At 36.4% G+C, this 25,683-nt stretch overlaps 1 protein-coding gene across 3 annotated transcripts in view; it reads left to right on the top strand.

Annotated features, from left to right (window-relative positions):
* GNAL (G protein subunit alpha L) overlaps positions 1-25,683 on the top strand; it is a 72,947-nt gene that overhangs the window by 22,467 nt on the left and 24,797 nt on the right. For all 3 annotated transcript variants that reach the window (XR_014025989.1, XM_081324225.1, XM_081324224.1), the window contains exon 5: positions 13,410-13,507. Coding sequence is in view for 2 of the 3 variants with exons in the window: in XM_081324225.1 (XP_081180351.1) it covers positions 13,410-13,507 (98 nt within the window). In the remaining variant the exon portion in view is untranslated. The remainder of the gene's footprint in view (positions 1-13,409; positions 13,508-25,683) is intronic.

Below are 25,683 nucleotides of genomic sequence, written 5' to 3'. Positions count from 1 at the left end.
GAAGAAGGAGAGTGCAAAAGTTGGGTTGAAACTTAACATTAAGAAAACCAAGATCATGGCATCCAGCCCTCTCAATTCCTGGCAAATAAATGGGGAAGAAATGGAGGTAGTGACAGATTTTGTTTTCCTGGGCTCCAAGATCACTGCAGATGGGGACTGCAGCCAAGAAATTAAAAGATGCTTGCTCTTGGGGAGGAAAGCCATGGCAAATCTAGACAGCACACTAAAAAGCAGAGACATCACCTTGCCAACAAAAGTGTGTATAGTCAAGGCCATGGTCTTCCCAGTTGCAATGTATGGCTGTGAAAGTTGGACCATAAGAAAGGCTGAGTGCCAAAGAATTGAGGCCTTTGAACTATGGTGCTGGAGAAGACTCCTACAAGTCCCTTGGACTGCAAGGTGATCAAATCAGTCAGTCTTAGAGGAGATCAATCCTGACTGCTGTTTAGAAGGCCAGATCCTAAAGTTGAAACTCAAATACTTTGGCCACCTAATGAGAAGGAAGGACTCACTGGAGAAGAGCCTAATGCTGGGAAAGTTTGAGGGCAATAGAAGAAGGGGACGACAGAGAATGAGGTGGCTGGATGGAGTCACTGAAGCAGTAGGCGTGAGCTTAAATGGACTCCAGAAGGTGGTAGAGGACAGGAAGGCCTGGAGGAATGTTGTCCATGGGGTCGCGATGGGTCGGACACAACTTCACAGCTAACAACAACAAATAGTGTAGTGTACTATTCTGTAGTGTAGCATACTGTAGTGTTTTGTATTATTTATATTGTAAGTTAATACCTAATTTTTTGCTTTCATTTTGCATTCACTAGGCTATTATTAGTCTTTACACTTTCCCAGAATGCTGAGGGTAGATTGGTGATACCCTAGATACATCATTCATTGTGAACAAAGCTAATCGCATCCATCTCAATTTGGACTTTAATGTTAGGGCAGGGTATGGTGATAACCAGTTTTTTTGTTCTTTGGGCTCAGCTTGTGAAACTTGAAAATAATTATAGGATGTCTGGAAAGTGAGGAGTACCACCTGTTTTTCTGATATTTTCCCCTCCTGGCTTATCCAATATTGTCTGGTTTTTCTTCTTGTGAAAGGGTTGCTTTTATTTCTGCTTTAAGTCTATTGTTAAAGAAACCTTCTTCCTTCTCAAAAAGGTTGGGAAATTATCAGTCAGTGTCAAAATATATAATTTCTGGTTATGATAATCTGGAAAGCAGCTATTTTATATTTTTTCCTGAATCTGAATTCTGTAAGAAAGCAACCTTTTCCTACTTTCTGGTGCTCTCCAATTTCTAGTGAGAATTTTCATTGACTTGACATTCTGGGAGTAGAGTCCGGCACATTTGGAGGACACCAAGTTAATCTAGACATAGATTAATAGAGTTTTCAGTCAGGAAATGGGACTGCTAGTAGATGTTCCTTTGCTGGAACTGAACAGAGAAGTCCATGCTACAATTTACATACTTCTGTCAGACCTCAAGATGCAGGTACATGTATTGAAATGTCTAACCATCTGTGGAATAGCAGGAAAAAGAATTGTTACAAAAGAGAGGAGTTTGATCATGTGACCATGGAAGTGCTTGACAACGGTTGTAAATACAAGGGCTGGTTGTAAGTAATTTATTTCAGTACTGTTGTAATTTGAATCATCCTAAATGAATGATTGTAAATCAGTAACTACCTGCATATGACATGAGACAATTAAACATACCGTATATTTCTGCTCATTTAAATGCCTACTTACTATTTATGTGAAGTTGTTTCCAGATTCAAAATAAGGAAACAGATGCAGTGGTTTGGACATCCTTTCTTAAGTCACTAATAACACTTCCTCTGGCAAAAATAAATAATAAAACTTGCAAATGTGTCTTGTAATCAGCTAAGGGCTTTTCTATTCTTGCTCTTGGAAATCTTTTGTCACTCATCCTTGAATAACTTTTTACTTCAGAAATATTTTTGGGTAAATTGGCATGCCCTGCATGTTTGAAATCTCCTAGTGGATTTTTAATAATATTTATAACTGGCTACCCTGAAAGCCATTTCAAAATATTTACTTTTCTTTTCTGTAGGGACTTCTTGGTTGATCTTAAAGTTTGTTTTGGATTGTCTTACTCAAATATTTGACTTCTTTTCATCTTCAATTTTGTCACTGTCTCCAGATATTAGCTTCTAGAATAGGTTAATTAAAGCTATTATTCCTTTTACTCAGATCATATTTCATATGTCAGTGGCTACCACATACCAAATATTATAGAGCAGGGGCAGGGGTGTCAGACTGCTGGCCCGTAGGCCGGACGCGTCATGAGGAAACCGCACCCACCCCATTGCCGGCAATGGGGAAAAAGTTCCGATACGTCACGCGAAATCACGTGAAGTCACGAGTTTGACATGTCTGGTATAGAGCGATCCTCACATTTAATGATTAGGAAATATTCTTTTCTTCAAATGTTGCACTCTTTCTCCTCCAAAAGTAACTACTGTACTTGTGGGCAACAGTCCAGTTTTTGTTTCAGCAGCTCAAAGCACTTCTTCAAAAACAGAGCTTATTAAAGTTTCTTTTGCATACATTAAATAAGGGATTTTGTGATAAGATCAGATAAAAGGCTTCTTTCTGACCAGTTCCCCAGACAGCTTTTTGTTTTTATAAGCAATAGTGTACTGTGAACCTGTGGAAAAATGTCAGCTAAACTTTTCAGCAAGTTGTTTGCAGTGATCCATGGTTCTGTTTTACAGTTCTGAGCAGGTTTCAGGCAATTTTAGGAGAGGTGTTTTTATTTTGGGATTTGTGTTCCCCCCCCCTTTTTTTTGTCTTCCAGATATTGCCTTGACTTCAGCAGTCTCACGTAACTTTCTCACAGTTGAAATTGCAATCTGAAAGGATTTTGAGATTTGTTTATAGCCTTTTCCTTGTTTGTTAGGCTGAATTGTTTTCATTTTTATATGCTCAAATGGCTTCTTAAGGAGCCCTTGTTTGTTAAAAGTAAACAAAACAACACTTATAGCCAGAGAACTCAAAGGGTCAGAGTATTTGCTCACCTGTGGAATTATCTTCTCCTAGCTAATGGTAGTGAATCACCTTTTTGAGTATTATCAATATTTTTACAAGTGGCTATTAATCACTGGGAGAGTATTGCCATAGTTTTATTTTGAGTGTGTACATAAGTTCATACAATAAAGCCAGCATTTGGGGGGCTGGGAACAGCCTTTTCAAGGTTATTCTTCCTGAGACATATCAGAAATTATACAGTTGACCTTTTTCAAACTGTATTTTTGGGAGGAACTTTTGGTTTAAAAGTGAAAAAAAAGAAAATTACACTATTGAATTTCTTTTTGTAAATTGTGACAGTGCAAACATAGGGGGTTCAGGGGAATAAAGAGATGATTAAGCAGCAATATCATGAGGTAACAATATCGCTCTTCTCAAATCACTTAGCAGACCATCTTCGAGCCAACTATAACTCAAGTATGAAAAATACAGTAACACTAATTTGTTGAGGTAGGTAGGGGTGTATTGTGTACATATATTAAAATATAAACCAATGCATTTAGAAAAGACTTTCTAAATACAGTAGGCTGATACAAATTATTATAATTGTTCTTCACAGGATTTAGTCACCAAGCACTTCACAATCCTTGCTTTTTCTTCTCTGCCATCATTCCAGTTTTCCAGGGCCCCTTTTGTATTATTAAACTGGACACAGTATTCCAGGTATGGCACTGCCAGTGCATCATGAAGCAGTCCTATCATTTTTAGTAATTTTGACACTATATCTCTACAGTATTGATGCACACCAAAACTGCATTGACTCTCTTGGCAACTGTGATAGATTGCTGGCTCATGTTTAACCCGACAGTCTTTCCACAAGTACTATTGCGAATCAGGCACAACCTGATCTTAACAAAATCATGCTGGTTCCTGGTAATAATCATGTTAGTTTCTAAGTGCTCACAAGCCCAGTACTTGATTATCAGATTTTCCCAGAATTAATGTGAAGCTCATTGATCTGTAGTTTCCCATGTCCACTTTTTTCCTTTTTAAAAAATATTGATACTGGCTCTTCTACACTCTTCTGGCACATCTCCTATGCTCCAGGATTTCTCAAAGACTTAATGGAATTTCCCTGACACCTGCTAGTTCCTTTAACACCCTGAGATGTAATCCATCCAATCCAGGACGTCTCCATATAATGATGGACACATTTTGGATTACTTTGCTGTGTAATTTTGCCAAATTGTTTGGAAGGTTACATGTATTGTGGTGCTGCTGGATCTTTGGAAGGTCCTTGACCTACTGATAAGCTTGGTCAATTTCAAATCACTTTCTGGTTCTGTAGAAACCCAACTCTACAACAATTATTTTTACTTACAATCCTGCTAGTCTGGGTGTGTCTGAATTTACAGGATGATTAAAATGTTTCAGCATACTTTTGAAATCATGTGGGAACACATTGCTATTACTTCTAAAAGAACAGCGTGAACATAAATAATTAATAAGGATGAAGAAAATTGATTATACAGAATTATATAAACCAAATATATAAAGGTTTAGAATAGTTTGTCATTTACATTAGGTAAATGAGGCATGATCAGTATTGTTTTCCTGTTTCCCTTTTTGTAGCTCATTTACTACCTAATATTGCTTGGTGATTGCTATATTGAATTAAGTGGTTTCATGTAGGCAGAAGAATTGGAAAAGTAGCAAACATTTAGAAATGCTAATCATAGCTGGTGACCACAGAGAACCTGGTCATTAATTGAAATGTCAAATTAAATGCTTTATTTAAATAATATTTACTGAAAAACTGTACCCTTTTATTGAACTATTGTGTATGAAATATTCTTGAAAATGTATACAAAGTTGTTCTTAAATCTTACTAAGCAAATATTCAATGGCTCGCATCAGTATCTTCACTAATGTGAATAATTTTACGTGAATGCTTGCTGTATTTTATCTAGAAAATAAAATGAAGTCCCAATCAAATCTGCTTGTTGGAAAAAGAATATAAAAGGTCTTAAATGGAGTGTAATGAAATCACCAAAAATGTTCTGAGTATTGTTTCTGAAAAAGTATTTAGTATCTAGAAAATTGTTTTATTGTGCACCTAGTGTCATGGTGTAGAGAAATATTTTGTTAACTTTATAAAAGATTACATCATACAATTCTCTAGGAAGAAGTGATGTTTACCAATTCTCTATATTAAATAATGTGTTCTGCTACATAAATGGTACAATTACATCCACCCAAATCAGTGGTGAATAATCAAATAAAATTGGAAAAATGTTTTCTCTTTTTTTGAAAATAGGAAAAAATGCTCCTATGAAAGAAAATAACTGTTAGTAATTAGCAAAGTAATTGGATGCTTATTGCATACTTAGAAATTATAGTAGGGAAAATATCTTGCCGGTGACAAATATTATTTTCTCCCAAGGGTTACTGTCTTAATTAAGTGTACACTAAAGCAGGTGTACAGTGAGACTTTGAACATAATACTAAGCATGTCCCATGGCTGCTAAGTTGGCTATTCCTAAATGGATTTTAATGACTGTTATGCCTTAGGCTTTGTGCTAATGAAGCTTTTGTTGTAAGTTAGAGAGAGAAAAAGAGAGAGACTCTGCCCTTGTGAGAGATTTATTTGTGTATTAGAGTCTTCTTTGTCTTTGTTGCTAGTTTAGCACAACAAGCTGTTGTTCCCAATAGCAAAATAATCTCCTTCTTTGAACAAATCCATGTACACAGCATGGAGAGATGCAAGTGTTAGACCCATAAGGGTATATCCAGTCCCCTCAACAAAATGTGATCATCATGGAACTAAAGTTGTTTATTTGAGCTTCAAGTGTACAGATTTTTATATTAGATTATGTTTAACTTTGTGTTAAGCAAATAATCTTAACATTTAGAATGATTATGTATTTTTCTGATGAGAATTCCTAAATCAATACCACTATTACTAGCAAGTTGTTATATCCTGTTTTAATGTTCATTCCATTCTGTTCATGTTGTCATATAATTTAGTCAAATTCCTGTCCACATTAATACTGCATATGTTTGAGACAATTGAATAAACTTGATAAGTTAAAGTAGTTTTTTTATTTCAAGCTATTCTCAGCTAAATAGCTACTAAAGCAAAAAAAGAAGAAAAAATAACACAAAATACTTGCATGATTCCACTTTTCTTAAAGCCTTACTTTTGAAATTATTTCATAATTATTAAAATAAGTTTTGCTATTTTTAAGAGTAAGTTTCTACATTTATCCTTTCTTCATTAATGTCAGAGCAAGAGAGAGAAACTCCTACAGGAATAACAACAATCTGACTCTTAGATTATGGCGCTTTTAAATAAAAAACAAAGTTAATTCCTGTGAATCACATATAATGCTGTTTGTTTTAGAAAGCTGGTACAAACAGTCACACAAAGATACTAGCTTAATCAATTTTCCAGTCAGAAAGAAGAATATGATACTGCATAGCCAAAAATAGACTGCTAAAGAAAACCCTAGAGGGGATTAGAAAGACAGGTTCAAAATACAAATTTGACAAAGTGCATTCAAAAATTCTGCAAAATTGAACTTTAGGGTAATTTCTTAAATAATTGAAGAGAGTTAGAGTATATTTCATGTGCCATTTTTTTTAAATTTTGAACAACTTTCTCCTAGTTATGAGAAGGAGCTGTACTAGAGATATTTATAAACTACATCACTTACAAAATTCCTGACTATATTCATTACTCAAGGATTCTACTTGAGACTGAAAAAGTTTAGTGGCAGTACTAAAATATCTTTTGCAACAAGCCTATATTAGGCAAATTCATGTTTCCATTTCCTCCACTGTATTTATCAAACCCCTTAGTCCAGAGTTATAATAAATAGTAGAGCGGTTGCCATTGTCTACATGATTTGAGATAATTTGTTACATGAAGTTAAGCTTATGGGAGTTGGTTAAAGAGCTGTTTTCAAACATTTGATTATCTCTTAAATGATGGAACAAATGACTTATAAGGGGGGAAAAAGATTTAAGACTAATCACTAGGAAGAATTTCCTGAGGTTATGAGCTGTTCAGTAGTGGATAAGAATTTCTTGAAAGGAAGTAAATAGTGATTAGAGGTTTTTAAGTAGAAACTAGATGACTGGAGATCTATCAATTCTTGCCTAATAATGGATTTCTTGTACTGGCAAGGTGTTGGATTAAGTGACTTCCAGCGTGATCATAAAATGTTATCCTGTTGATTTCAGAAGTGTACATTTCTGAATAAAAAATAGACAGCATGCAACTTTCCTGATGGATGTTCATGGGTTTTAAAAAGTAAAAAAAAAGAAAAAGCATTTCTAGAATTGCATTCCTTGATTCTAATACCAGTTTTCTTGTCACACTGCATAGATCGTATTTCAAATATTGAGGGTTTCCCCGTCTCTCCCTATGAACCTGTGTGATCAGTTCCACCCGTTATACAGTTTTTGTTGGGACATTCTTCTCTTCTGAATATTTTTAGCTGCATTAAGTATCGATATCTTTCCTAGAACCAGGGCTTTTTTTCTCATAGAACGCTCAGAACGGAGTTCCGGCACCTTTTTTGGATGGAACCTTGTAGGATAGGGAAGGCGGGTTGTATGACATGTGTGAGTTCCGGCACCTTTTTCTTTTACAAAAAAAGCACTGCCTAGAACTAAAAGCTTTTTGCTCAAGCCTACTTCTGTATAATTTTTCAGTTTTTCATACAGTATTGTACTTTCAGTATATGCTTCCATTTTGGACACATTAAAAGTGATAATTTTGTGACGAATTGGGAATAGTTCTACGCCAAGACTTTTGAAAGCAGTGTTTAGGAAATCTCATGTTGTGCTTTCTAATTTTACCCATTCTTCTCACATCAACATATGGGACATGGTGGTTCAGCAGTTAGGACTCAGCCACTCAGCGGTCCTCAGTTAGGACACTGTCTTAGGCGGTTAAAGGTGTCCAACTTGGCAGTTTGAGACACAAGTGCTAGGAGACAGAGTGAGCTCCTATCACTTGTCCCAGCTCCTGCCAACCTAGCAGTTTGAAGAATGCAAATGCAAGTAGATGAATAGGTATTGCATATGAGCATGGGGAAGTTGTAACAGTCTTCTGTGTTTCACCATATGCTTTATGTTGTGGCATGAAGTTATGCCGGCCACATGACCACAAAAACATCTCTGGACAACGCTAGCTCTTTGACTTAAGAAACAGAGATGAGAACGGCCCCCTAAAGTCGGTCACAACTAAAACCTGCAGGGACACCTTTTCTTACATCAGCTGCTAGAGTGCGTGGTGGAATCGATACGTTTTTATGTTCTTCATCTAATATTTTTATTCATTTTTCATTTTATAACCAGTTTTAAAGCAATTACTGTCTCCTGTTCCCTCAATAAGCTGTGTTTCTTATTTTCATGTGTTGGCCTTTAACTTTCAACTTTTGCTGTTTGTCTCAAAAATTTTCTTCTGTACTTCGATTTATAGGTAGACCTTGAAAAAAGAGACGAAGTGCATTTCATGTAGTTAGTTTATATAATTTATCATCATCATCAAATCTTTCTTTGGTCAAAAATCAGCATGTTATGTAATTTATGACTGTGATTTCATTCTAGTTCATTTTCATAATTGCATAATTGACATTTATAGGTCTTTGGTGTCAGTTTACATAATTTGCATAAATAAATTGACATAGATGGCATAAAATGTAAATTATGTAATTATACAAATTTCATCTGTGTAAATTCAAAGATATTTGTATTGAATGAATAAAAATTCCCCCTTTGTCTATTAAATCAAGATTGAGGACAAGTATACAGTCTTGTCCCATTGATCAGAGATTTGTAAAATAAGCTGGCGGAAGAACTTCTATCTTCAAGCTAAATTATGGGGAAGAATCCTTTGTAGTTGCTTTGAAGCTTTAAAATTGATGTTTTCTTGGAAAGTGTCAAAACTATGCTTTAGAATTCGGCTATAAACAAAGGATGCATTTTATTTTCTTTGCATCCGTACTGCCTGGCAGCTAAACTGATTGAAGGTTCATTATTTTAGATGCTCTACAAATTCAGTAAAATATAATTCCTGGGCTTGTTCACCTGTGTGATACATCCCTACCTAGAGAACAAAATATTGCCCATCCTTGTGTTAATTTTCAAGCCTACCTTTATTTCTTGTTTCATTTCTTCTTGTGTTTTATTTGTAGATTTTCATTTGCAAACATTCTATGAAGTTTAGCTAAAAGCTAACCTTTTTAATTTCCCAGACAGTTTAGTTCTTTTTGTTTTATTTTGTAAGTCTTTTCTGATGTTGGCTCTACTCTAGTGTAATATATATACATATATATGTTTGTGTGTAAATTTTTTTGGATTGCTAACAAAGAATTAAAGGGAGACTGATATGCATTTCAAACTTATTTGTTCTCATATCAGTCTCCCTTTAATTCTTTGTTAGCAATCCAAAAAAATTTACACAAATATGAGCTGTCACTGCTGTGACTACTGCCTGTTGATGGCCTTGGGTTAGGCTAAAACAGGAAATAAGATTTGTCCCATGTTTGGGGCCTAGCAAGGTAATCTAAATACTTAACAAACATTATTTTTTATATATATATGAACATGAACAAACGAGATGATACCTCTCGCCTACCAGCCATTTGGAAACCCGCCTTGATTGACAGACGAGTCCCAACCACCAAGAATGATACCAGACCCAAACTCATGATAACACCACATGACATCACCACCACACAACCATTCAAAAAGCAAATCCGAACCCACAATGACAACGAGGCACAACCACAAAACAGAAACCTAACTACAGCTGCAACATCAGCCACTTTAAACCCCTCCAAACCACACAATAAGCAAACTGACACCCACTATAAAAAAATGGCACCACCACAAACACGAAGCCGAACAAAAGCAGCACAACTCACCAGCTCAGGTCTAAGGCTGGCAGCTGAGACCAGCCCATCCACTCAAAACACACCCCCACCCAATCAGAACACACCCACCATTCAAAACACACTCCCACCCAATCAGAACACACTTAATCCCCCACCCAATCAGAGCACACCTCCACCCACAGTACACACCCCCTCTGGCAGTTTAAAAAAGAGGAACAAACAGCCACATGCTTCTCCCAGAAGAAGGAAGCTGAAGCCACCAGCCTGATGATGACGGATGGGATTCCGTCGAAACGTTGCTCCTACACCTTTAGTTCTACGCGGGGAAAAACCCGAATGACCAAAGATCCACATACGAACACCCACGAAAACCTCAGAAAACATATATATATATTAGGCAGTTGTTTTAACTTCCTGAGCCACAGGTTCTTTCTCTCTTTTATTAGCTAGAAGGCAAGGGAAATATGTGTTAAGAATTTGTCAAGGCTTTTTTTGTTGTTATTTTGTTATTAGCAAGGTGCATTCAAAAAAAAAGCCTTGACAAATTCTTAACATATACATATAGATATATATACATATATATATATATATATACATACACTATATATATATATATACATACACTATATATATATATACATACACTATATATATATACACTATATATATATACATACACTATATATATACATACACTATATCTATATCTATATATCTATATATCTATATCTATATCTATATCCATATCTATATCTATATCTATCTATCTATCTATCTATCTATCTATCTATATATATATATATATATATATATATGGATCTTCGGTCATTCGGGTTTCCTCCCGCGTAGAACTGAAGGTGTAGGTGCAACGTTTCGACGGAATCCCATCCGTCATCATCAGGCTGGCGGCTTTAGCTTCCTTCTTCTGGGAGAAGCATGTGGCTGTTTTCTCCCAGAAGAAGGAAGCTAAAGCCACCAGCCTGATGATGACGGATGGGATTCCGTCGAAACGTTGCACCTACACCTTCAGTTCTACGCGGGAGGAAACCCGAATGACCGAAGATCCACATATAAACACCCGCGAAAACCTCAGAAAACATATATATATATATATATATATATATATATATATATATATATATATATATATATATATATATATATATATCTCAAGATTTTTTACCTTTTAAATTTTATTCAAAATTAAATTTAAAGGAATTAACCCAAAGGTGCTTTTCAAAAGGCAAGTAGACTTTCTTGGTTATTTTCCTTGAAGATGTTTCACTTTTCATCTAAGAAGCTTCTCCAGTTCTGGTGAATAGTGGAGAATAGAAGGATTTATGTTCCTTAGCAGTCCTGTGGTTACGAGCACTCTGAAGGTCAATGGTTACCTCTCTGAAAGTCATTGAAGCCATTTTGGGATTTATTTGTACCCTCAGGGTCACCTGAATAAGAGTGCAAATGGTGTGGAACCTTCTTGGAACTTCTGGAAAGACTGTCTTGGCACACAAGACATATATAAGCTAAAGAGGAATAAGAAAAGAAAATTCTGCTGCTGATGTTACCTAGTCTGGTAACAAAACATTCAGAAACTAAATTGAAAAAAAGCTTGGAGAGCAAACCACTGCCAAAAGGCTGAAAGGACTGTATTGTAGACAGGGGATAGGTGATGTCATATCCCTCCCTCTTTGTTGAGAGATGGCTCTTCAACTTTAATACAGATTGCCTCTTTGACCCCTTTTTCAAACTACTGGTCCTCTCTGTCCAGAATATGGATTTTGCTGTCTTCAAAAGAGTGACCTTTGTCTTTCAGATGCAGATGGACTGCTAAGTCTTGTCCTGATGGGTTTGTTCTCTGTTGTGCCATGTGTTTGTGAAGTTGTTGTTTGTTTCACAATGTACAGATCTGCATACAGTATGTCTCACTGCATTGCACAGCATATAGCACATTGTTCAATTTGTGTTTTATCCTTGGGGTGGACAAGCTTCTGCCTTAATATAATATTGATTTTAAAATGTGTACATATGTTGTGTTGAAAATCCTCCTGAGCTTTTCAGATATTCCTGCAACGTATGGAATGACAACGTTGCTTCGTTTGTTGTTTTCTTCTTTCCTTCCATTCCCCACCATTCAGTGAGAACTGAAGAAGCTTCTTGGGTGAGAAGCAAAATGTCTTCAAGGAAAAAAACCAAGAAAGTCCAGTTGCCTTTTGAAAAGCACCTTTGGGACAACCATGACCTGGATGATTGAGAATCTCCATAGGCAGAATTAAACTTAAGTTAGTAAGAATTTGGGATTAAAGTTTCAAAGCAAATATCATGGCATGTGGTAAACTTTTAGAACTTTTTTTTTTAAAAAAAAATCTGATACTGGAAATAAATAATTCCCTGAAATTTAACTGCAGTGGTAAAGGCTTTAAAAACATTGGTCTAAAATTGTCACTTCATGCTGCTGAAATGAGCACTATATAAATCAAATAAATAAAATTCCATTAAATTAAGATAACTTCAATTGCAAACTAATTAAGTAGTTTAGATTTTCTTTAGAGTATTTTTTAAATTCATTTTTCCTCAGTTAAATACTTATTTCAATTGAGGCTTATTTGAAAATAGAACTGTAACTTACATTAAGGTACAGCTGTCATTGTAATTAAGATTAGTATACAATAAACTAACATTTGTAGCAGAATTCTGTGCTGAAAAAAGGCACATTGTATTTTTACATAAAACTTCATAATATTTGTAAAAAGTACATTGTCATCTAGATATTCTGTTACTGTTATGCGCTTTTGATTAGAATGTTTCACTGCTATTTTTATTTTCTGTACATTTTAAAAAATATATGCTAGCTTCCTAGATCATGTCATAAAAAACTAATTTCAGTCTTTTAGAGTATTTTTAATAGCAACATTTACTTCCTATTTTCAGTTTCATATGCTTTGAGGCAGGCAAAGTAATTTTGGAAGTGATAATATAATAACATTCTTGGACCCCCTGAACCAATGAATAATACTATATATGAAAATAACATTTCCTTTTTTTAAAAAAATGAGCATTTATTTTCTCCCTTTTCCAACAACATTACATTTAAAATAGCACCTTACATTCTAATACCCATTCATGACTCAGGGAGAACTTACATTCTAAATGGGAATTGTGATACATAAAATCTATAATTGGATAATCTTTATCCAAATTGAACTATCATACTAAAGATTATACATGAAATTCATAAAATAATAGATCAGCAATTTACAGTATCTCTATTTAAAACATAGATATACCTAACATCTTTTAATAGAAATTTTAATAAAAAATCTTTTGTTTTTTGAAATAAAAGTTAAAATAACATTTGAGAGGCAACATCCTACAAGGCTCCTTTTGAGTGTTAAAGATGCTACATGATTGTTTGCATAGAGTGCTAATGAAGCTTCCTCCTTAAATGTTTTATAATAGTGGAATGATTATTTAAATACTTTATAAAATATATTATTAAATTTCCAATTTTCAGGAATTCTTTGAACATGCAAAAAAGCTCTGGGATGATGAAGGAGTAAAGGCATGCTTTGAGAGATCAAATGAATATCAACTTATTGACTGTGCACAATAGTAAGTAGCACTTCTAGGAAAATCTTTCTAAAATTGTGTTCTGTCTTTTATTACTAGAAGCCAGGGGAAATATGCATAAAGTGTTCCTGTGTCTGGGATTCTGTCTTGAAAGGCAAAAGAAAATAATTTACATTGTAATTTTGTCTGAATCATTCATTCAGCTAAAAAGTCCATTCACCCCCTTTGTTAATAATTACTTTTATTGATACTAGTAGTGCAGTATATAAATTTTAATGTGTTTTTATTTACATAACATAATACGTTTTCAGTTATATACAACTATTCAAAGTCCCTGAGTTTAAATAAGATTGCATATGTATGCGTAATAGGTTTGGTTTCTTTCAGCTGATTTGAAATTTTAATTTGTATAGGAAGGCATGTTAGTATATAACAGAGGATTCATGATGGGTGGAAAAAACCTGCAGTCCACCAAGATACTTTATTATATGTGCCTTAGATACACATTAATAAAAACACAACACACTTTTTCCTTCTAAATAAGACAATTAGGCAGTTTGATTTCATTGAACATTGGAAAATATCCAGTGGTGGGATTCAAATACCTGAGCAACCAGTTTTCTGCGTGGACACCACTTCCGGAAGTCCATTCTGAGCGTCGGAGGCCTGGGGGAAGCCTCCCAGGCTCAGAACGGACTTCTGGAAGTGGTGTCCATGCACTTCCAGTGGGCTGCTCTGGGCCTGGGAGGCCTCCCCAGCTCAGAACAGGTTTCTGGAAGTGGCATCCATGCACTTCCGGCAGTCTGTTCTGGGCCTTGCGAAAAAGGGCTAGGCTAGGACATCAGCCAGTTGGCCAAAGTCAACAAAAAATTAGCTACCAGTTCTACTGAACCAGTGCTAACCGGCTGAATCCCACCACTGAAAATATCTAATACATAAGCTATAAAATATACTGAAATCTTTTAAGGGGAAAAATAACGAAAAACATACAATAATGTGCTTGCTTGAAGATGCACATCCTTAAACTAATACTTTGTGGAAGTTTTAGTTTCCTTTGTTTCAGAGATGAAAAACAAATACACATTTCTGATTAAAAAATAAATTTTCCACAATATTATTGTCATCACTTCTGTTGTTGCTAATTACTGCAAGAACTGATATGGTTTAAACTAAAATAAGCATAAACTAGTGGTTTATGCTTATTTAGGTCTCATTGTAGTGACTAAATAATGGATTGTTTGCATAGCTGCAGGAGTATCTTTTAAGATACATTATTATCCCCTACTACTACTACTACTGTAAGGTAGTATACTTTCTTAAAATGCTACGTGTGTTATGAATATGCAGATTTGTTACTGTTGTGAATACCAGAGATTTCAAATTGATCACAGTTGCCAGGGATGTTGGCAATTCTCATTTGTTGCTTAATTGTCCACTTAACAAGCTATAGATGCATTGTAGGGATTAAAACACTTTAACACTTCCCATTTCCCTGCGTAATGGTAAAAACGTTTTTGGTTTGGTTCTACCAATTTTCAGGAACATTAACATTACCTTTTTTTTAAAAAAAAAGTTTTCTCACTTCCCAGTCTAAACTACAGTTCTGGAATTCATGTGAACCTTTATCAACTCTGTTTATATTTCAGAGCATCCAACTTTGGCCCACCCTTTATCCAGAAACTCATGTAACAAGATACGGTTCATAAAACTGAAATAAAACAATATAACCACAATTATTCTGATTGAGCTGCCACAATAGAGGGAGAAAGTAAAGTGATAAAAAGCATGGCGAAGCTGTGGTCACTGTGTTCTAAATATGAATTTTTAAAAAAAACAACCTTCCCCAATGGGAAAAAGCAGAAAATGTCAGAGCCAACCTGGTCTCGGGGAGGTCATCTGAAAGTTAGATGATGAAGAAGACTTTTGCCCTCCCCAACAAACCACATCTCTCGCAATCATACAGTGATGACATAGCCTCTTAATACTTGGGCATGTTATAGTGGGAACGAAGCTATCTGAAATATTAAGGTTTAAACTTTTAAGGGTTTTAAATATTACTAAAACTTAAAGCCCAATGAGTAGTACAGGTAGTCCTTGATATACAACAGTTCATTTAGTGGCCGTTCGAAGTTACAATGGCACTGAAAAAAAGTTACTTATGACCATTTTTCACACTTATGACCGTTGCAGCATCCCCAAGGTCATGTGATCAAAATTAAAATGCCTGGCAACTGATTCATATTTAGGATGGTTGCAGTGCCGTGGGACCATGTGATCAGCTTCTGTGACCTTCTGACAAGCAAAGTCAATGGGAAAACCAGATTCACGTTAACAACGTTAATAACTTAACAGCCGCAATGATTCACTTAAGAACCGTGGCAAGAAAGGTCATCAAATGGGGCAAAATTCACTTAACAAATATTTCACTTAGCAACATAAATTTTAGGCTCAATTGTCGACGTGAGGACTACCTGTATATAAGACTACCTGTATATAAGACGTGGTGGCTCAGTGGGTTAGGACGCTGAGCTTGTCGATCAGAAGGTCGGCAGTTTGGCGGGTCGAATCCCGAGTGCCATGTAACAGAGTGAGCGCCTGTTACTCGTCCCAGCTTCTGCCAACCTAGCAGTTCGAAAGCACATAAAAATGCAAGTAGAAAAATAGGGACCACTACGGTGGGAAGGTAACAGCATTCCGTGCGCCTTTGGCGTCTAGTCATGCCGGCCACATGACCACGGAGACGTTCTCGGACAAGCGCTGGCTCTTCGGCTTTGAAACGGAGATGAGCACCGGCCCCTAGAGTTGGAAACGACTAGCACGCATGTGCGGGGGAACCTTTACCTTTACCTTTTACAATTAATTTAGGACAGGTGCTCCTTGAACAGTGTTTGGGATAGCACTCCTATTGTTGCATTCCACAGTACCATTCTCCATGTTGTGCTCGTTCAATTTCCTACTTATCTTCAAGGACAGACCCTCTTGCAACATGTTGCAGTAATGCACCCAGAAGGATACCAGAGTATGAGTTATGTAACCAAGCCATCCCATTCATGAAGATCCACAACTGCCATACCAAACACAAATGTCTCATTGTTGTCTGGCATACCCACTTGGATTTCAAGTGATAGAGATTAATCTTGGGAGTGCACCAAGAGTATGAAATTCAGTTTTAGTGTAAATTCTCAATCTAACAGACTTCAGATAGTCCTTGATTTACAACTGGTCACTTAGCAACTGCTTGAAGTTATAATCTACCTGAAAAGGTGAACTTATAATCTGATCCAAAATTCCGATGGTGACTGCAGTTTGGGCAATCGGCAACATAGCCACATTTATGGCCATTTGCAGCATCCTCTGGTCATATGACTATGTTTTACAATGGTTTTGCCAAAAACCTGCACTTCCGTTTTTGGGCAAAACCAGACCGTGGTGAACAATAGGCTCACTTAATAACCATGACATTCACTTAACGACCACAGCATTCACACACCTTCCACGTTCACTTAAAGACCACCACTAAGTAACCCATTTTATGATTGTTAATGACTTATGACTGTAACAGGCAGGGTCTATTACAGACCTAACTGGAAGAATACCTCTTCCAGGTAGGATAACAAAATATCAGTTGGAACTGAATGTCTATTAAATACTGAGATTACACATCAGTAGAATATGCATAAACTTCATAATGTAGATACTATGGGTGAAACCTGTGTAAAATGTACATTATGTATAAAAATGTAAAGTATAAAATGTACATTGTTCAAATTAATTCACCAAGTCAATTGAAACAAAGTCTATTATTGTCTGATATTCAGATTTTCCCCCCCCCCATAATATTCAAAATCCACTGATTCAAGATTCATATAATTGAAGGTTTACTGTGTATTCAGTTGGAGATTTCACATTAAAGTTCCCTTTGCTCTTGCTTATTCTATACACCTTATACTAATACTAATAATTGTCCATTAGGTAATGAGGTGACACCATCTTGATTTTAGCCATTAATTAAAGGTGGTGATTTCAATTTTGTTTATGCTTTCTAAAAGCATGTATGATTTTGAAGATAGTATTCACCTTGAACAGCATCCTTAAGTATTTAAATTGAACAGAAAATAGCAAAATGAATATATGGACTGAATTAAACTCACTATGAATATAAATTTATAAATTGCTTGATTGTTTAATTATTAAATAGGTTGGTTGGTTGGTTGGTTGTGTGCCATCTTGCAATTGAATCACCTTGCTGTTATCCATCCTCTTCATCTTTCACCTTCCACTTTTGTATTTGCTATAGGACAACTCAGTCACCCTTAAACAGCCAGATAATATTTCCAGTATCTGAAAACTAGATGCTATAAAGGCTTTCTTTTCATTTCATTTTAGACTATTCATTATAATGCCCATGCCAGGATCCTTGGACTGCTGGCATGACACATAGCGTAGTACACATTTAAGTACTTGTACATCTATATTTAAAAGTTACTAATGAAGACCAGATTGCATTGTCATTACAGGTGCATTGTATTCTTGCATTGAATATTCTTGCATATTTTAGAAAGCCCCCACACAGTGACCCTTTTGCTAATGGAAAGGAGGAGAAAGATCACTAGGCTCTATGCCTTCTGCCATGAGAGCTAAAATCCAGTTTGCTTGATTGATGAACTGAACAGCAACCTAATTTTTTCTGAAAAGCTGCTGGTTTAGATTTTGGATGACAAAACATACAGCATTTGCAGTTTTTTGTACGGGCGATCTGTTTATTAACTTTTGAACTTCTGCTTTTAAAGAAAGTTGAATTTTCTTCATTTCTCATACTGTCTATATAATTTGTATTATTTTAGCTAGCAATAAAGCATAACAGCTACAGGCTATCTTATTGTGATAACTGCATGTTGTGTTTTAGTACGAGTTTGCTGTGGTATTATAAGGCTGATTTGCACTATATGTGATTGATTTTGTGTTCCTAGTATACAGACTTCTATCAACTTTAATATCCTACATCTTCCCCATCTCCATTCAGTTTAAGCAGCAGAAAAGGGCACTGCAGGAAAAGGGAAGCTGGTTTATGGGTCCTATTTATTTATTCCTCACATTACGTACTTTATAAGTTATTTCTGCCCTTGAATTGTGCAGAAACAAGGTAGAGAAAAGGTTGTGAGACATGCAGACATCTCTTGTTCCTTGCAATACCAGTGCCCCTTCATGCTGCTGAGATGGAAGTAAAGAAAACCAGTCCTTAAGCCCTGCAGCAGAACGGCTAGTCTGCATAGCCACTGCATTAAAAGCCTCAAGCAGTTTAATTTTATAGCATTTAGTGTAAAATAATACAGTGTTGGTTCTATTTTTATATGCATTCTGAATAATGTATAGCAGATGAGAATCAAACAATTTAAGAACCTAAGAAATCATTTCAGAAGAGAGAGACAGAGAAAATCTGTTTAAATGTATATTAGAAATATCTTTAATGATTCTTGCTTTTGTGTCATAATCAGCTGCATTGCATCAACTAGCACAAACTTGTGTTTACCTTCTAGTATTACAAACTGGGCTTTTTTCTCTTCCCTTGCATGTGAACATATGCCAGAAATTTTTGCAGTAGGAACATCAGAACACCAAAATATTCCATGTGAACAGATATGTATTTTAAACTTAATACCGTGGGAGTCTGCTAAATTTGTTTTTATGTGGCAGTACTGCAGATATAAATCTTAATATTGTTTGCACTAGAACAAGGGTTAATTATTTGACTTAGAAGCCAAAAATATCTCTTCAACTAAAATATAGTTCATACACTACTGTATTTACCTGGCACGAGGACAATCCTGAATGAAGACAGTTTCTACCAAAACAAATTTATATTGCCTGGTCCTTAATACAAGAAGAAAGATTTTCTCATTACTAAGTTAAATTATTTGAAAAACAAACCCTCATCTTCTTTTCACGTAAATATAGTTAAGAAAACTAACTTTCCTCAAAATCTAGACTGCTTATCCATGACACACTTCACTTCTTTTTTTTTATTGAAAAGTTTTACAAAATTTTAATAATAATAAAAAAACCCTCCCCGTCAACCCTCCCCCCTTCCCTCCCCCCCCCCCGGACTTCCCAAAGCAGAATACAGAGTATTACATATAGCAATCTTATGCAAACTTATGCTAAATATCTATTACCTTTTTAGTCCCATATTTGTTTTGAATATAATCAATCCATCTTTTCCATTCCAAAATATATTTTTCTTGTGATTGTTCTTTCAAATATGCTGAAATTTTTGCCATTTCAGCTACGTCCATTACTTTAAGTATCCATTGTTCTATTGTAGGTAAATCATCTTTCTTCCAATGTTGCGCCACCAACAGTCTGGCTGCCGTTATTAAGTGTAACATTAATTTAGTTTCTATAACAGTACAATCCGAAATAATCCCCAATAAGAATAGCTGCGGAGTAAATCTTATTTTTTTCTTAAAAACTTTCTGAAAAATCCACCATATTTTTATCCAAAAGGCTTTAACATTTTTACATGTCCACCATATATGATAATAAGTTGCCTCTTCACTACCACATCTCCAACACTTAGGTGGTTGATTTGGATACATACATGCTAACTTTTTAGGATCTAAATGCCATCTATAAAACATCTTGTAAAAATTCTCTCTTAGGTTTCGTGCTTGTGTAAATTTTACATTTCTAACCCAAATTTTTTCCCAAGTATCCATCATTATGGGTTCTTGAATATTCTGAGCCCATTTTATCATACAATCTTTAACTAACTCCGATTCTGAATCAATCTCTATAAGAGCATTATATAACCTTTTTATATGCGATTGACTTTGATCTCTAATTTGCTTTATCAAATTTTCATCAACTTTTATTATACCAATTTTCTGATCTTCTTTTCATCTAGCTTGTAACTGTATAAACTGAAACCAAGTCTGTACTATCTTTTCTTCCTTTAAAACATTTAAAGGTTTCAGTTTCAAAATATTCCCTTCCATCCTAAGAAGTTCTGTATAAGTAATCACATCTTGTCTCTGCTCCACATTTATATTTCCCATTGCATGTCTAGGTATTGCCCATATAGGTATTTTATTATTTAATATATATTGGTACTTTTTCCAAACTCGGAACAAAGCGTTCCTTAAAATATGAGTCTTAAAAATATTATCCACCTTTTTGTCATAAAATAAATACGCATGCCATCCATACAATAAATCATACCCCTCAATATTCAATATTCTTTCATCCGTTAAATTGAACCAATCACTAATTGTTGATAACACAACTGCATCATAATATAATCTCAAATTGGGCATCTTCAAACCCCCTCTCTCACGTGCATCTTGCATTATTTTAAGCTTTACTCTCGGTCTTTTCCCTGCCCAGATAAATTTATTAATACCTTTTTGCCACTCATTTAAATTTGCATCTTTCTTAAGTATTGGTATCATTTGGAACAAAAATAAAAATTTTGGTACACTTCACTTCTTAAGAGCATGATTTGATCTTCTGGATGAGGTCTTAATTATATTCCCTCAAGCCTGTGGGAAATTTATAGCTTGGGATATCTATTAACTCTTTGGTCTTGTGTCTGTAAATATTTTGTACATTATCTAATACCTAGGGAATGTCAAGCAACCGATAAATATGCATCAAAATATACATCTGGCTACCATTTATATTCACATGATTTCTAACCCTTCAAGACAAGCTGAACATAGAAATCCTTTTGGTGCAAAGTGTGTTCATTGCTTAAATAGCTTTAAAATCAGAATATGTTTGACTAATAACTGCTGAAATTACCAAAGGACAGGGAATATTGCTCTTGGTGTAACAGTTCTGATACAGATCGGCCATTTAAGCGTTGGAAGTACAGGTATGAAGTATTCAAATGTGAAGTGGACAAGGATGCTTCAGAGCTGGTGTGAGCACCCTCACTATACCTACTGGCTGCTGCTTAAAGGAGCCACACATTTACCTGGGCTTATGTGATTATTATGAGAATTCGGGAACATACAAAATTGAGTTAAGGAGGTAGCAACAGAGTGCAATCTTGTGTCACCAAGATCTTAAACTGTAACATATATTTCCTAAGCCTGTGCAGCTACTATGTTAGCCCAGAAAAAAAAAACATGGCTCCTTTAAGGAGCAGCTAACCCAGTGTCCATGCCTTTTATATCTGTATCTATAAAACCTTTTGTTTTGAATCTAAATACTGCGTGCCACATATATGAATTTGGGGGTCCTCCTGGACTTGCAGATACTGCTCAGAGAACAGGAAGTAGCCATGGCCTGGAGAGCCTTAACGCAGTTGTGCATTTTTCTCAACCACAAGAGAAGCCCTTCAGATAGTCACTCATGCCCTAGTCATCTCATAATGAACTCTACATGGGGCTGCCCTCTAAGACATTCACTTAACAGCCATGGTAATTAGCTGAACGAATGCTGCAAAAAAGGACATAAAATCAAGTCAGTCAATTGATACCCCACTTTATGACTAACTTACATGACTTACAATCGTAATGGGGATAGGTTGAAGACTACCTGTAATTCAGTTCAATTGCCTACAAAATAAGGTACTTGTTTAATAAAAATTGCCTCCCATTTGCATATATCACACATTTTCCCTCATATATATGTTTGTCTGTGTGTTTGTGTGTGTGTGTGTGTGTGTGTGTGTGTGTGTGTGTGTGTGTGTGTGTGTGTGTGTCCCCTTTCCCCTTAGAAATACACACACTTACATGCTCCTTTGAGCAGAAACAGCCAGAATAGGAAGAAAAAAACAAGCTAAGGATGGGATTTAAAATAATATGAGAGGGGTAGTAAATTAGGAAAACAAAGCTTGGAAAAAATTAGGAGAAGGGAAGAAAAAAGAGACAAAAGTTATGTTTAGGCATTACAAAATAGTTGAATTTAACCATGGAAGCAATAGGGATTAATCACCCCATAAATTGGATGGCAACAGCTAATAGCATTCTTAGATGCTTATTTTCAAAAGCATCTGTGCTATAGTTGTTTGCAGCCATTTGTTCCTTTTCAGCAGTAATTATTTGAAGAAAACCCTCATCTTTCTAGCAGGTAAATAGGATAATGCCAACCAACTGGCATTTCTAAGTCTGATGTTTATGTCTGTGAATAAAAATTCATGACTGCTTTCATGACTGCTCTTAAGCTGGTCTCTCAAATGTATTAGCACTATCTCCAAGCACATGCATCATGTTCCTCTTTTGTTCAAATTACAAGCAAGAAAAATACACAGGAGAAGAAGCTGCTTAGAATACTTTCCCCAAATTTAGTAGCCTCACTATTGACTAGGAATTATACAGTTTGTAGCCCAACACATTGAACACACATTTCCCCTGGTTGGGGGAAGACTACAAGCAGTCTTCACTTAAGAATGATAATTGGAACTGGCAACTCTGTCACTAAGCGATGTGGTTGCAAAATGCAACATTATGTGATTGCACCCCATTACAGCATCATTTGCAGCAGTTCCAGTGCCGTCATTGGGCAAATCCTGCACAGTCACAATGTTCCCATTGACTTTGCTTGTCAGAAACTAGCAGTGAAGGTCACAAAAACTAATCATGTCAACACAGGACAATTGGAAGTTGGTCACCAGGTGCCCATATTGTGTTCACATGCCTCCAGGGATGCTGCAATGCCACAATTATAAGGATCCATCACAATTTCCCCATATTCAGCAGGATCCTAACTACAACAGATGCTGAAGGAGTGGTCATTCATCCAGGACTACCTGTACTTTAGTACCTTTGCAGTAAGTCCAAGAAAGTACACGCTTTCCTTGTTACCGGTACCAAACTGGGGCCATGTCCTCGTAGACATGTGGCCATATACTAAGAGGGAAATGAGGGAAGAGAGAGAGATTCAAACCACTCAAATGATTTAACAGGCTGGAAATTTTGGTGCAGTAAGTAGCACCAAAGGGAACCAAGAAAAGACTGATAATCAGGCATACCTGGGCAAGATGATCGACAGCAGATTTGTAGAAAGATGGTGTGGGGAGACTGCATACTTTTACATGAAGCAAATAATAGGCAGATTTAACAGACATTCATGTAAGGAGGTTGATGTTTTCTAAAACAATTAAAAACATGTATAATAGGAAAATGACCCTGTCTGAAGGAAAATATTAAAGTTCCCTTAAATAGTTTTCACTATTTCCTTATGTCCTTTGCATAAGTCCCCTGTTTTTCAACCATTGAAATTTGTTTTTAATACAGATTTTCTTTCAGCAGAGATTCCACAAATTTCTAGGTTTCCCCACATTTCTAAATAAATAACTACATAAGTTTGTATATAGTACCTGTCAGTTAATGTAATCAAGTGATAGATATGACATCAATTCCAAAAGCCAAGGCCATGTACCCTGAGATTTCTCTCTCTAGCTATTTATAAATTAAGTTTTAACGACTGAATTTCAAAATGACAGTATTTTCTCAATTCATGGATATCAAAACTTGGGTCACTTGCATACATTGCTTTGAAACAAAAAGTTTCAACAAAATGGATTAATTGTTAAACAGTTGTTGGAAAGTAAAATCCCTTTAAGGCCTCTGTTAAACTTGCCGTTCCATGTGAACTGTTTGGAGTACTGAATGATTCTTAATCATTTGCCCACATATTATGTCATCTATTATAGTACATGCAGTGTTCTCTGCCCTCTGCAGGCTATTTCAGTCATATTGAAAAGGCAGTTAACAAAAGATGCAAAGCATTTTTCTGGCAAGGCAAGTTAAAAAAAAAAGGTCTGCCATTTAAAGCAGGGTGTTGCTTATAAAAATCACTCTTCTTGAGCTGTAATTTGAAAGTTATTGAACAGCATGATAATCTGCTCATAATCCTGGAAATACCATATTAAAAACTAATAATTATGTGCCCTGAAATGAAATCATGATTAATGCCAATAGATTGTATTTATCATACAGGTTAACTGAAATAAATAAAATTAATTAATTTAGAAGAACACTGAAGATGGCCATAAAGTGCTTATATTTTTTTCCTAAAATCTTTTCTCTTTTCTTTCTCTTTTTTGGGACTTATATGCCGCCCTATCTCCCGAAGGACTCAGGGCGGCTAACAACAATAAAAAATACAATAATACAAAAGTTAAAAAAGAATTAAACTAGCAGCCCCAATAATAAAATTAAAAACATTTTAAAAATACCTGTCATCAGTCCAGGTCAGCCTGATGGAAAAGGAATGTTTTAAGGCTGCGGTGAAAGGACCGGAGATCCAGGGCCATCCGGAGTTCAAGGGGAAGTTGGTTCCACAGGGCTGGCGCTCCCACAGAGAAGGCCCTCCCCCTGGGGGTCGCCAGCCGACATTGTCTAGCTGACGGCACCCTGAGGAGGCCCTCCCTGTGTGAGCGCACTGGGCGATGGGAAGTCGTTCCCGGCAGCAGATGGTCCTGCAAATATCCCGGGCCTAGGCCATGTAGGGCTTTAAAGGTAAGTACCAGCACCTTAAATCTCACCCGGAGGGCAACCGGTAACCAATGCAGCTCACGCAGGAGGGGTGTAATATGGGAGTATCGGGATGCTCCCATCACTACCCGCGCGGCCGCATTCTGCACCAGCTGGAGCCTCCGGGTGGTCTTCAAGGGCAGCCCCATGTAGAGAGCATTGCAGTAATCTATACGGGAGGTAACAAGTGCATGAGTGACCATACGTAGGGCGTCTTGGTCCAGAAAGGGGCGCAACTGGCGCACCAGGCGAACCTGGGCAAATGCCCCCCTGGCCACAACTCCTATATGATCTTCAAAACTGAGTCATGTATCCAGGAGGACGCCTAAGTTGTGTGCCCTATCAAGGGGAGGTAACACCTCTCCTCCCATAACCAAAGATGGAAACTCTTGGACTAAACGAGATGCCAGTACGTAAAGCCACTCAGTCTTGGCCAGGTTGAGCTGGAGCCTGTTCTTCCTCATCCAGATCCGTACTGCTTCCAGGCAACGGGACATCACATCGAGGGCATCGCTGGGTTGGTTCGGGGTGGAGATGAAAAGCTGGGTATCATCAGCATATTGATGATACCTCACCCCAAAATCACGGATGATCTCACTCAGTGGCTTCATATAGATGTTGAACAGGAGGGGGCAAGAGGACCAACCCCTGAGGCACCCCACAACTAAGGGGCCTCGGAGTTGACCTCTGCCCTCCTGCCAACACCGTCTGTGAATGGCCCGAGAGGTAGGAGGA

Source organism: Vipera berus (assembly GCF_964194415.1).
Source record: "Vipera berus genome assembly, chromosome: 3".
Taxonomy (NCBI): domain Eukaryota; kingdom Metazoa; phylum Chordata; class Lepidosauria; order Squamata; family Viperidae; genus Vipera; species Vipera berus.
This window is presented reverse-complemented; position numbering and strand designations above follow the sequence as displayed.